At 33.0% G+C, this 13,543-nt stretch overlaps 1 protein-coding gene across 1 annotated transcript; it reads left to right on the top strand.

Moving 5' to 3' along the window:
• Positions 1–7,577: 7,577 nt before the first annotated feature.
• On the top strand, positions 7,578–12,019 carry LOC109618917 (uncharacterized). Its single transcript, XM_034471432.2, has 3 exons — positions 7,578–7,610; positions 8,644–8,821; positions 9,939–12,019. The coding sequence occupies exons 2-3, from the start codon at positions 8,646–8,648 to the stop codon at positions 11,446–11,448; spliced, it is 1,686 nt and encodes a 561-aa protein (XP_034327323.2). The 5' UTR covers positions 7,578–7,610; positions 8,644–8,645; the 3' UTR covers positions 11,449–12,019.
• The last annotated feature ends 1,524 nt before the right edge of the window (positions 12,020–13,543 follow it).

The raw sequence follows: 13,543 nt of genomic DNA, 5'->3' as shown, positions 1-13,543 counted from the left end.
TGGCTATACTATGAACTTGAGGATTACAGTGAAAGTAAATGAAAAAAGCGATATTAAACTAAAACTTTAATAACTTAAATAATTTCTTTTTTTCTTTACTTCAAAATAACTATCGTTACCGTCAGGCACCTTTCAAATCATTAGGTTTAAACGCATTTTAAGGAAATTTAATTACAAATGTATATAACATTCTTGAAATAGGCGACTTCTTGGTTCTCTGGAAGACATACCACTTAACCTTTATAAATTCCTTATTATCTCCCTTAATTTCGAATGAATTTGAACGATCCTATAATTTTCCACCTTAGTATTAACCTGGTCCTTTATTTATATATCTCGTTTGATTTTAAAATGACTTCCAGGAATATTGACTTCATGATACAGATTTCTATGGGAAAGGATGGAAGTTGTTCGCTTCCAAAGTTTGATGATGAAATTCTATCTATAAGAATAATAATTAACGACAATGCAGAAGAGGTCAGATTGGAAATATTATTTTATCAAAAAAATGATTTGTATAATATATATTCCGATCTATAATTTCATACTGTTTAGATGTTCAATATTCAGTCTTTCTGATGCTACTCCAACAAATCTTCAAAAAGCTTGATTTTCTCGCTATCTAGCCACCAGTCTTCATAATACAATCCCTCTAATGTCTGCAAGAATCGAGACAGGCTGTAACGAGCTTGGCGCAAAGTTTCTGCGTCCTTTGTAGCGAGGATGTTATATTTTGCCTTCTCTCTTTCAAAATGGCTACCTGGCAACATAAGCCCAAGCCAAGGATTACCATAGAAGAAATGTGGCAGGTTCTCTGCGTTGAGAGATAGTTTGAGATATTTTACAAAGTATCCCAATGCCTCCCTCACACTGGATAGTTTGTTTTTCTCACGCGGTATAGTCAAAAACAAGATACAATATAAAGTGATGTGTTTCAGGTGATAAGACTTCAGTACGCTGCCAAGTTGTTCCGTGGACTCTGATGAAAATTTGCTCAGTGCTCCTTTGAGCACTCTGCATGCTGTCATAACGTATCTCTGACTTTGGCTTCTCCGAGCTGTATCAAATATATGCTTCTCGTAGCCACATGTAGATTCTCGCCATAAAATATCCTTTTCGACATCACGTATTGCTAGATTCTTTTTATTTACCCATTTCATAACACCGTACCTTAAACAGTACATCATTCTAGCATCCTGTTCAGTTGTATCGGATACTTCAGAGGAAGAGAAGATGCGTACTAATTTTCGACACCATCCTTTTGGATAGATTTTCAGACTTTGGTGAAAGTTGTTAACTGTGTAGGGGTCTGGGATAACATCGTAAGCTAAAACCATGGCTGGGACAAGATCTATATCGATGGTTATCTTATCTTCACTTAGAATTTTGGACTCCGACTGAACTATGGTTTTGAGTCCATGTAATCCGAACAGTTTGTCGACTTGTATTGTTATCTTTAGAGTAAGGGGGTCAACACTTCGATGTATTGAATAATTATTGTACTTTGAATGGGTCAGTTGTGTATTTTTGTTGATACATGTAAGTCCTGATACAGCACTATTTACAAGAGAGGTCAATACTTCTCTTTGAAAGTTCATTGTGTTAATAAATCTTTCACTTCCATACATTGAATATTCAATAACAGTGTGTTTCTCCATCCAAGATACTATTTTCCAAAATGAATTTTGTATCATATATTTGAAAAGTCCAGGTACTTTATTTATGTAACAGTTATAGATGGCATTTTCAGTAAGCGTTACTCTTCAATAAGGAATGGTAGGATGTAATCAAATTCAAATGGATCGCACACCTTCAATCCTTCCCGAGAACTTCCTTGTTTGATTAAATTATCTTCTAGAATAAGTTTTCGAAAACGCATCTAATTAAAGAGGTTCGATCCTGTGTTTTTGGTCGCCATTTTGGGTCACCTCTATTCTACAAAATATGCATCATATATTGATTCTACTCAAAAATTCAAATTTTGAAATGCCAATTACACTATCTTAAATAAAATAGTATAGGAAAAATTATATATTTACAGAGTTTATTATGGGACTATATTTTGTGGCGGAAGGTTTTTAAGAAGAAAATGAACATTTTTCATAACTCAGTTGTTTTAGAGTACCGTCACTTTAGCTTCCTTATTTTCAGTTCAAACAAAATTTCCAGATAGTTTGTGCATTAGGATAATATGTTCATTTTGTTATGAAAAACATAATTTTACAATTTTTCAATATTTTTATCGACATATATTGGCAAATTAAACTTATAATTCATAAAAGTCAAGGAAAAATGAAATCCAATTTTAGCCTTAAATTAGCTTATTTCATGCCATATCTCAAATTTTACATAATAGACCCATACTTTTTGTTTTATTTTCTGAAATCTTCACCTTTTTCTGACAAGTTTATCATAATTTGAGAAAAAGTTTGAGACTTTTAAATAATTTCATTACATGTTAAATTGGTACTGAATAAAAATAGCGTTTTATCAGTGCAAAAAGGTCAAAATATCAATTAGGTGAAGAAATTGTAACATTTTTCTTTATGTTAATTTTAATTTTATTTATTCAAAATAGTATAAATTTGTATTTGATGCCATGGTTCATTCCTATTATAAAATATAGAGGGAAAAGCGATGTATGTGCAATCTGCACTTTCAGTGCAGAAAGGTCATTTTTAAAAACACCCTAGAGCCAAATGAAGCATATAGACCCCAAAATTTTGTTTTGAATTTTGATTAAGCTATGTTTGTAGATTATTAAAAAATACTTTAGAAAAAACTTTAAGACTTTTGATTACAGGATCCAACGTCCTTAAAAGGAGAATTAGGGAACTATTTTGCTTTAGCCTTTAAGTTATGACACCTACAATGTTCCATTTAGCTCATCCAAACTTTGTCATTTTGTCATAATTCACAATAATATAGGGGTAAAATGTGAACGACTATATCCCTTACCTTTGAAAAGCGCATCAAACGAATTCGGGGGTAGGGCAGGGGACTTAGACAGGGCTTTAATTTTCTGTCCTCGGTTTTGGGCTGGTGGTATACCAGGAGTTGATTCCCATGTGTTTCGGTTCATTTTTATGATTTATGTCTAATAAACACTTGGGATTAGAAGAAGACTCTCATTAAATGTATCCATTGAAACCTTTAGTAGGCGTCTGGGACACCTACCAGGGTTCATTTAGCTCACCATAACTCTTTCATTCCCATGAGTTCGGTATTCCATAAGCTATCACGGAATTGTCCAACAGTGATTATAAATTGACTAAATATGGACGATTCTTTAAGTGCTGATTTACTCATTTCTGTTTGAAGACAATTAAAATTATGTAACGTGTAAATACATGTATTTGCTTATCGAACTGGATACAATTCAGTCTGTGGGTTTTATAATTCAACAGTTTGTATATACAACGCATTTGTAGAACAAAGTTGTTGAAATATAACTTTTTATAATATTTTATTAAGTAAAATGGTATTTCAAGCCTCATTGTCGTTAACTTGCAACGTAGTAACACCCCCACCATTTTTTTAACCGAAAATATCACAGTCAGAATTTGATGAGTTCATCTACTACCATGTTTTCAATGTATACATTGTATTTTGAACCTATGATAACGTAATATGTAATAATCAAATTAACAGTTGATTTATACCAGTTACCTCAATTGACAGAAGAAATATACATCAGAAATATGAAAATATTTGTATTTTTTCATTTTACAGAAAAATATTAGTGTTGTGTTCTATCTATCTTAATTTTACAATAAGCGATATAATAGAATGTTTTATCAAAAATTAAAATCATAGTTATACGAACATCTTGATATTTAAACACCTGATCTACAAAAAAAAAATAGATCATACCTTAAAGTACCTCACTACACCTACACTTATACTTTTTAAGACACTACGTCACAAGATGGCGATTTAAATGTTTTATTTGACGGTTTATATCGTTCAGTTGTGTTGTACATCGTCGTAGCTCAGTGGATAAAGTATTGAGTTTTGAATTAAAGGATAAGTTCGAATCCGCCAGCAGCTTTTGTTCATGTTAACTGAATGAAATTTTTCATCCAAAACTGCACATTTTTTTGCCTATTATACTTCAATACTTCTTATCCATTACGATATCTATCATAATCAAGTAATTTTCTGCTGATTTAAGAAAATAACTCACGGTGTCGTGAGCCAACTTAAAAACGATAGTAGGAGTTATCCGGACAAATGAGGTAACTTATCAACAATATTATGCAATAAAATAACTACATGTAACAACAGCTGGTATTTTCCTAATGAATTATTAAAAACTAAAAAAATCTTTAAATATTCACATATCTGATTTATGTATATATTCTGACTGGTGCAGTCAGTTAGCTAACCACACACAACAAAAGTCACACGTTTCAGTCTTTATTTTGTTGAGTGGTAGTGCAAAAGTTTGATAAAAACTACAACAAATTAAAAAAAACAATTTACAAAATAGTAAAATGTAGAACAATTACTTTATTCCTTAGAAAAAAATTATGTTAATTGATTTCAGGACAATAATGGCGTGCCATACTTTTAAAAATGTTTCTTCTGATAATCTGTAAAACAGATTTTCATGTGTAATGATACTTCAAACAATTCAATACTGACAAAATAAATCAATTACTAATAGAAAAAGACTTACATTATGGTTTGAGGCCGTCCTAAAAAAGGATTGAAAAGTATGGACAAATGTGCGACCGCACTGGTAAGTACCTGCAGTCTTATGGCCGATGGGAAGTGACTTAGGGCGAGTTCGATCATTAACTAGAGCTCAACCACGGTAGTAAGGAAAACTTAAGGTGCGCATGTCTGTGTTCGAACGCACATTGGTCGATGTCTGGTTAAAAAATGAGAAAGAAGTTAATTAATTGCTACTAATAATTTTATTGTTCATGAAAAAATACCTTGTAAACACAATAAATCATATGTGTGTGCGCTAAAATTTAACACATTGCACATTGTGCTCATTTAAATAAGCAAAATTTGGAGGTTTCGCTTTCAGCCGCCATCTTTAAACTACCTGACTAGAGACAGACCAGAGTCTCTCCGTTAGTTGGACCACGGTTCCAATTTAGTCGGACTAAAGTGAGTTCGATCTCATCTTAGTGGAACTACGGCGACAGTAGTTTGTGATCGAATTCGTTCTTAGCGAGTCCTTGACCAGAATTAAATATAAACTTGTACCAAAGATGATTATATAAAACTAAAAATAGTTAGCTTGTACCAAAGTGTTTATACCAAACTGAAAAGTTAGCTTGTACAAAAATACTTTTCATGAATTTTAAAACCAATCTATAGACATTACAGTATATGTGATCTACAAAAAAAAATTTCCCAACTTGAGAGGTGAAGTAAGAGCTTTCTGAACAATAATGATAACCTATGTTCGCATAAAAAATGATAAGTTCAACAGCTGGTATTTTTTGCATTAATTATCGAAAATCAAGATCAACTTAAAAAAAGTTGAAATCAATTACCCGTGACGAAACCTCAAAACAAGAGATTGGCGGGTTTTTTTTTCTTTCAGCACGATGTGGTGCTTAATATTGTTGACAACTCTATTTTATATATGAAATCTAAATGGAAAAATAGCGTGCACATTAAAAAACGACATTTCTTCAAAAGAGAAGGTTGGGGGTGGTAACCACCCCTTTTTTAAACAGCCTTTTTCAGTGTTAAAAATTATTCAAATTGTGAAATTTGACTCAAAGAATAATATTTATAAAAGAAATAGGACGCACAACATCTCCATCCCGTTTAAAAAAAAAACCAAACAATTATTAGGCATGTATACATAATTATGCGATTGAAAGTTAACATTAATTTTAACAGATAATGCCAAAAATAAAATTATTTTTAATTGCAACCAGAAAAAAAAAGAGCAAACGGAAAATACAATCAAAAGCCAAAAAAACAAAAAACAAAACAAAACAAAACTTTTCCATTCAGCTGCAACAAAAAGAATTTAAACCACATATAATCAATTTCAGTGTAGATGTTCATACCTTACTTCTCCTCGGCTCCAGCCAGTTGCTTCATGATATATATTTTAAAAAGATAAAATGTGGAAAAAAAATTAATTGCGCATTAATGTGTAAAGTGTTATTTCCCGCACTTGCGCGGGATACTTTCTCGTTTTTTAAGCGCTAAGCATAGCTCAGCGCTTTATTGGCGTTAGACTTCTACTTCCGGTGCATCGAATAACTGCCCCCTATGAGCAGAAATATACATCATTTAAACTGGTTGGGGAACCAGTTTCATGGGTTTACGCACATAACTGCTATTGTGAATCTAATGTGCAGGGCTTACGTACATCCCTGCAGGGGCTGCTACGCAGTGATTATAGTCAGCCTTCGGGCTGATTTATTAAGTTATAGTGAAACTTCAAATGCGCTTGCGTAAATTGGAATTCTGGGAAGGAATTACTAGACAATTTGTTAGTGAAATTCGAAGAAGTTATGAAACTGGTCAGCTTTAGGTCAAACTGCATTGTATACGTGTACACTGCTACACACATGCCTCCTCACATACAGTTATAAAAATATCTGTACATCTGCATATTATTCTTCAAAATATGTATATCTTGAATTTTTATACATGTAGAGTTTGTAGTCTCTTGTCACCTTAAATGTATATATATTCCAGTGGCTGAGTTTCTTAGCTTTTAAAAAAGCTAATCTTATGAGTGCATAAACAGAAGCTGGAATGTAGAAAAATCAAAACGACTTGTAAATAGCTACATATAGTTCTTGGTGTTCGCCGCTTTCCTCACAGCACATATATAAGGAATTAAACACTTTAAGTTTGCATAGTAGATCTCATCTGTGTGGACGTATATTTTACGTCGCTTACATTTGTTACTTAGACGCAACAACTTACCAGATAAATGCAGTACATATGCAGAAGAAGATTCACAACATCAATTATAATGGTCAATGCAATACCTTTATAAAGAAAATGCACGCGTATAACGACAATACAAGTGCAGACATTTGTCAAACAAACGTATTTAACACGTCGCACACAAGGTACAGATGTGAAATAAAGTGTAACAAAATCAAAGGCTTTTATATAACATGATTCAGGCAGGTGTCCATTTACAAGTCGTGTTCAGCTTTGATTTAAATTAACTTTAAGTGTATATGATAAATCATAATATACATGTATATTTAAAAGAAACGTAATTTCGACCAAATTTTCTTAAACAAATTAAATTAAATAAGGATAAATTTTGGATGAGTACAACTTAAACGCCATTTCGACTCTTCTGGCATTAGTTACTTTCAATTAATATTAATTAACATTATGTCGATAAGTCTCATTTCTAACTAAGCTTGCACAAAGTAAATTTCCTTTAGAACCAAGCTAGGTTAGCGCTTTTCAGTACTTTCAGTACTTTGATTATCTTATAGAATTCAAACCCCCCCCCCCCCCCCCCCCCCCCCCCCCCCCCCCCCCCCCCGGTTGCGTGTCCTTTTACCAGAATGATAAGCCGTTTGATAAGTTTTGAGACTTTAACGGTACTCCGTATATTTCTGCATTGAGTTCTGATCCGAAACTTCTGCTGTTTGGTAAGTTTGAAAGTAGCAGTACCTTTAATGCCGAAAACACCAAATCAATCAATTTTGTGTAGGTTACCTGTATATAAATTTGTTTAATTGCTAACAGATTGCCCGATTTCATGGTAGATAATCTATTAATCTAAACATTGTCTTGGGATATGAGATATAGAATCTCTATTTCACTTTCTCTTTATTTTCGTGGAAGCAAAACGATTTTTTCTATGGCGGCAGATTTTGTCAATATTTAATTTTTTTCTCAAAACCATGGTACAAGAGATACTAACCAAATGAACTTTTTTAAATGTAGACAAACAGTCGGGATGAGCAAAGCTAGCTACGATGTAGATCATTATATTTGTGGAGAATATACTATCATTTTAGCTAGGCTATTAATATACAAAGGTTTTTTTTTAAGAAATATGGAGTTGGTATTCGACAATAAATTACAGAAGTTAAAGAGTATTTGTTAAGAATTATAAAAATCTCCTTCTTAAAACTCTTTTCGAATCAAAGTTAATATGTTACATTATAACATATAGTGAAATTATTTATTATTATTACATATAAGTTTATTACTAATTATTGTAAAAAGCATGGGATATTAAATAGGCAAGTCTTTTTGTAAGAAAGAAATGATGTGTGTTAAATAAGGTTAAAACTATAAAACACCCATTTCTTACACATTTCCCATTGTTCCCAAAATAAATCTCCATTACAAAAAGTTGTTACCAAAATGATATTTGGTTTATATGTCTTGAATTATACTTTAATATTTAAATGTCTTGAACAATTATCAATACATGTATCCACAAAAGGTATTCTATAGTGTTGTTAACATGCTAACTTTGTTTGAGTTATTCGTTTAGAGTATCTAAAATTTATAATACTAACATAGCATGTTTTTTTTAAGTGTAAACTTTAGTCTTTGGGGTTTTTTTTCATTGGCATTAAAGCTAAATCTGCAAATCAATATTACTCTATCAATGATTGAGTATATACGCTGTTTTTCTTTCATATTTACATTATCTTACTTCTAATGCAGGTATGGATAGAAAGTATATGGATGAATTTATTCACCTCGCGATGCATTTGGAAACATACACTTTGGGTTGGATACTAGTACTTGGTTTCACTATAGTGATATTTTCCATCATCATAATTACATGTATATGTAAATGTTTATGCAAAACGCAGGATAGAAAAACAAAATCTGTAAATAGGTAAGTGTGCATTTCATTTATTAATTAAGTTAAATCCTTCTCCGTGCCATGTAGGCGCATAAGGCCGGTGTGTGGCAACGCACTTTGAAAAAAAATTACGCACTTTGAAAAAAGTGCGTTTTTGGGACCAAATTAACGCACTTTGGATAAAAAGCACAAATGGATCTAATTTACCGTCTTTGAGATTGGGGATGGAGGTTGGAATTAGCCAAAGATATAGGTCAACATATAGGTCCTCCACCCTCATATATTCTTCCAAAACATATGTTAATGATATTCAGCTACTTGGAGCAAAGGTATAAGAGCGTAAAAATAAAAGCTGTTGTAAATTAAGTACAGTGATGTTGAAAAAAAAACACCCCAAAACTGGCCAATCAATAATTTCTCCAATGGTACGTTAAAGAATCTATAAGTGTTTCAACAAAAACCCTCTTTTCAAATTCTAATCAAATAATTCACTTCATTATTTAAATAAGTTACATTGCCAAACATTAAATTATTGTAAACTTTAAATAAGCATACGGTGTGGGTTTTTCTCTCGCACTGATGTTTTAAACGGTCATATTGTTTTTGATAAACATTAACTAGGTATCCTTATTTCACATTATGTTATGAAAAATATTCTTATCAAGAAACAATTCATCAAGTTAGATGAGAATGTATTTAGGTTCTTTTTTAAATATCTCCCATTAAGCTTAACAAGGTTAAAACAATTTTTTGTTATATATAAAGGTATCAAATTATTTCGACCAAAGCCTGAACGATATTTTTTTCAAAGTGCGTTAATATCGACGATAAATTAACGCACTTTGAAAAAAAAATGTTCAACGTGTGTTGACTTGGTCCCAAAATTAACGCACTTTGAAAATATTTTTCATAGTGCGAAATTTTTCAAAGTGCATTGTAAACACCGGTGCTTATCCCCCGAGTTTCCGTGGTGCTAAGCGGATGAGATTACATTACATTTGTAGACTGTTATTCACAACTACATGTATTTCATTTCAGTTTAATTTTTGTTACGTTTCACAAAGAAAACGGCATTACTTTTTTCAGACGATTTCTGTTTCTTTTGACGATTATTTTCAGATTCAATAATTCGTGTTTAATCTTTTTAAAGGTCAAGTTTGAATCAAAACTCCGAAAATATTGGTTCAAATTGCAACATTTGGAGATTTCGCATTTTTGAAACTGGATCAAATGATAATGACGTCGTCGAATTCTTTCGAACGAAAAAAATCAATTTTGACTACTCTTTATGGGAAGAAAGCTGTGAAGTCATTGACAAAGTCATGAAACATGTAGTAAGGCAAATGAAAATGACAGCATCGGGGGATTTTCCAGGTCTTGTTTTAGAAGATAATTTAATCAAACAAGGAAGTTCTCGGGAAGGATTAAAGGTGTGCGATCCATTTGAATTTGATTACATCCTACCATTCCGTATTGAAGGGTTAACGCTTACTAAAACTGCCATCTATGACTGTTGCATGAATAAGGTACCTGGACTTTTCAAATATAAGATACAAAATTCATGTTCAAATATACCGTCTTGGATGGAGAACCACGATGTGATTGGACATTCAGAAGATGGATATGGAAGTGGACGATTTATTAACACTAGAAACTTTCAAAGAAAATTATTCACGTCTCTTGTAGATAAGTCTATATCAGGACTTATTAACAAAAATATACATTTACCCAATTCTAAGTACAATAGATATTCAATAAATCGAAGTGTTGACCCACCTACTCTAAAGATAACAATTAGAGTCGAAAAATCTTTTGGATTACGTGGGCTCAATATGTCTTTTCAACTGGAATCCAGACCTCTAAGTGAAGATAATATAACCATCGATGTAGATCTTGTCCCTGCCATGGTTTTAGCAAACGATTTTATCCCAGATCCCTACACAGTCAACAACTTTCACCAAAGTCCGGAAAACTATCCAAAAGGATGGTGTAGAAAATTAACACGCATCTTCTCTTCCTCTGAAGTATCCGATACAACTGAACAGGGTGCTAGAATGATGCACTGCATAAGGTACGGTGTTATGAAATGGGTAAATAAAAAGAATCCAGCAATTGGTGATGACGAAAAGGATATGTTATGGCGAGAATCTACGTGTGGCTACGAGAAGCATATATTTGATATTGCTCGAAGAAGTCAAAGTCAGAGATACGTGATGACAGCATGCAGATTGCTCAAAGGAGCACTGAGCAAATTTCCATCAGATTCCACGGAACAACTTGGCAGCGTACTGAAGTCTTATCACCTGAAACACATCACTTTATATTGTATCTTGTTTTTGACTATACCGCGTGAGGAAAACAAACTATCCAGTGTGAGGGAGGCACTTGGGTACTTTGTAAACTATCTCGAACTATCTCTCAATGTAAAAAACCTGCCACATTTCTTCTATGGTAATCCTTGGCTTGGGCTTATGTTGCCAGGTAGCCCTTTTGAAAGAGAGAAGGTGAAATATAACCTCCTCGCTACAACGGACCCAGAAACTTTGCGCCAAGCTCGTTGCAGCCTGTCTCGATTCTTGCAGACATTAGAAGGATTGTATTATAAAGACTGGTTGCTAGATAACGATAAAATCAATCGTTTTAGAGATTTATTAAAGTAGTATCAGACAGACTGAATATTGAAAAGACCTTGTTTTGTTTGTGTTTTAAGGAACGTGATAGATGTTGACTTCTACAAAACTGGTGTGTCATTAACTTCTTGTACAATTCACACCAATATCGTATTTACATTTACAAGTATAAGAATTGTTTTTTGAATATATTTTTTTTGAATAATGATGAATAGGAGGCTTGAATATTTTAGACAATAGGTTCTCATACAAAATCCAATTGTATATTTTTTTTATTTTAATGCAATTATGACCATTGATAAAAAAAAAATCACGCTTTGCTATTTTTGTATACGTAGACATTATGTCAAATTAAATCTTAGTGATTTTTGGGAGTTGATTTTAAACAGATTTAACTGATCTTATAACTGCTAGTACACCGTTGTTTACTATATACATGTCAATTGCATTTATGTATACGTCCATTCTATCCACTGACCTTTATTTATGTTGTGTACACATATTGTATTATATCTTTGTATTGGGGGAGGGCGGTCTAAGTTATAGAACTTGTGCCCAATCCCAATTGTATTTTGTACAATAAAAATATGTTCAAATCAAATCATAACTTACACATGTGCCCTAGTGCAAATAAAAAATAGCAATAATACGTACCACTTGCAGGTAATGGTATTTAACTTAATTGTAAAAAATATTTGATTTTGTAACGTGTCACGTTTTTAAGCGTGTATCATATTGGAAAGATGTGCAAAAAGAGGACGTATAAAATGTTCATTGTTTACATGATCATTGCAAACAGTCAAACACCTGAAGGTGTGAACTCTTCACACCTGCAGGGTGGTGTTTGTGTATATAACACCTGACTGAAGCCATTGTTTAATTAGTGACACCAATCAGTTTTATTTCCTATTTATATAAGATCGACTGGCAAAATTAATGTTGAAATAAAAAAAGAAACCCAGGTTTAAACTGGTTTTTTTAATGTGAGTTTTAACTACATGTAAAATTATGAGTTTTCATTAATTTTACACTTCGTGATGGATGTTTACGAACTCACCTTGGGTGAGTACTCCTTTTAAAGAATTACAAAACAATACCACTTATTTTATAACAAAATACTCGAAATTGAAAAAAAAAATACAAATGAAAAAATATATACCCCGGAATTTTTATGTTAGGCGGACCTTTTCTTATACGGGCCGGACCCTTTTAGAGCAAAGGCGGACCTTAAATGTTAACATTTATGGTCCGCCTCGAACCATTAACAGGGCGGACCTTAAATTATACGACACTGGTCGCTTCGTCAGCATAAAAGACATGCCGCCGCCACAACTACGCAGGAGAGAGATCTTAGCTGACTAAGCAAATAACATCTTCACAATGTCAAGGTGTCACGCAGTGTGTGTGGAGTTCCATGATCTCAAAACCTTCACATTGTAAAGATGAGCGAAGCAGGGCTTCATCAGTTTAAAAGACGTTCCTCGGGCTTTTTTGTATTTTTTGCACACTGAATATTTGATGTCGTTATAGTTGCAGCCGGTTATGCTAATTTGAATGCACTTATTTGGTATCGACAGCTTTCTGGGTTGACACCTGAACCAACTACATACAAGCTATGCTGTAACATCTTCCCTGACTCTTTGACCCAATCAGATCGCTAAGTAGGCGAAGTTAAGACTTGAATGAGAGAGAGAGAGAGAGAGAGAGAGAGAGAGAGAGAGAGAGTTGACGAGGTATGTAAACACAGTTTCAGGAAAACAGTATGTAAACAACATCTGTCGATAAATGTTTGTATACATGTATATGCTTGTATGTACCAATTAATTTGAATAAATACTAAACAGTCTTCCTTTTAATTTTAACATGCAGAGTAATTGTTAAGATTACGGCATTTGACCCGGTCAGCTCTAATGCTTGAGGACAGGACCGACCCTCCCCCCTACTCCATCCCCCACCCCCAAGTATTTAGACCCCGGGACTTTACTCTTTTTTCTTTAAATTATCCTTGTATAACATATCCATAATCTAATGTACATATGTATACTGTCATTGCACTAAATTACTTAAAGCAATATGAGCTGAATTTTTTAGAATTTTATTTTGCGGCAAAAACCTGCTAGTATGA

The sequence above is a fragment of the Magallana gigas genome, chromosome 8, assembly GCF_963853765.1.
Source record: "Magallana gigas chromosome 8, xbMagGiga1.1, whole genome shotgun sequence".
NCBI lineage: Eukaryota > Metazoa > Mollusca > Bivalvia > Ostreida > Ostreidae > Magallana > Magallana gigas.
This window is presented reverse-complemented; position numbering and strand designations above follow the sequence as displayed.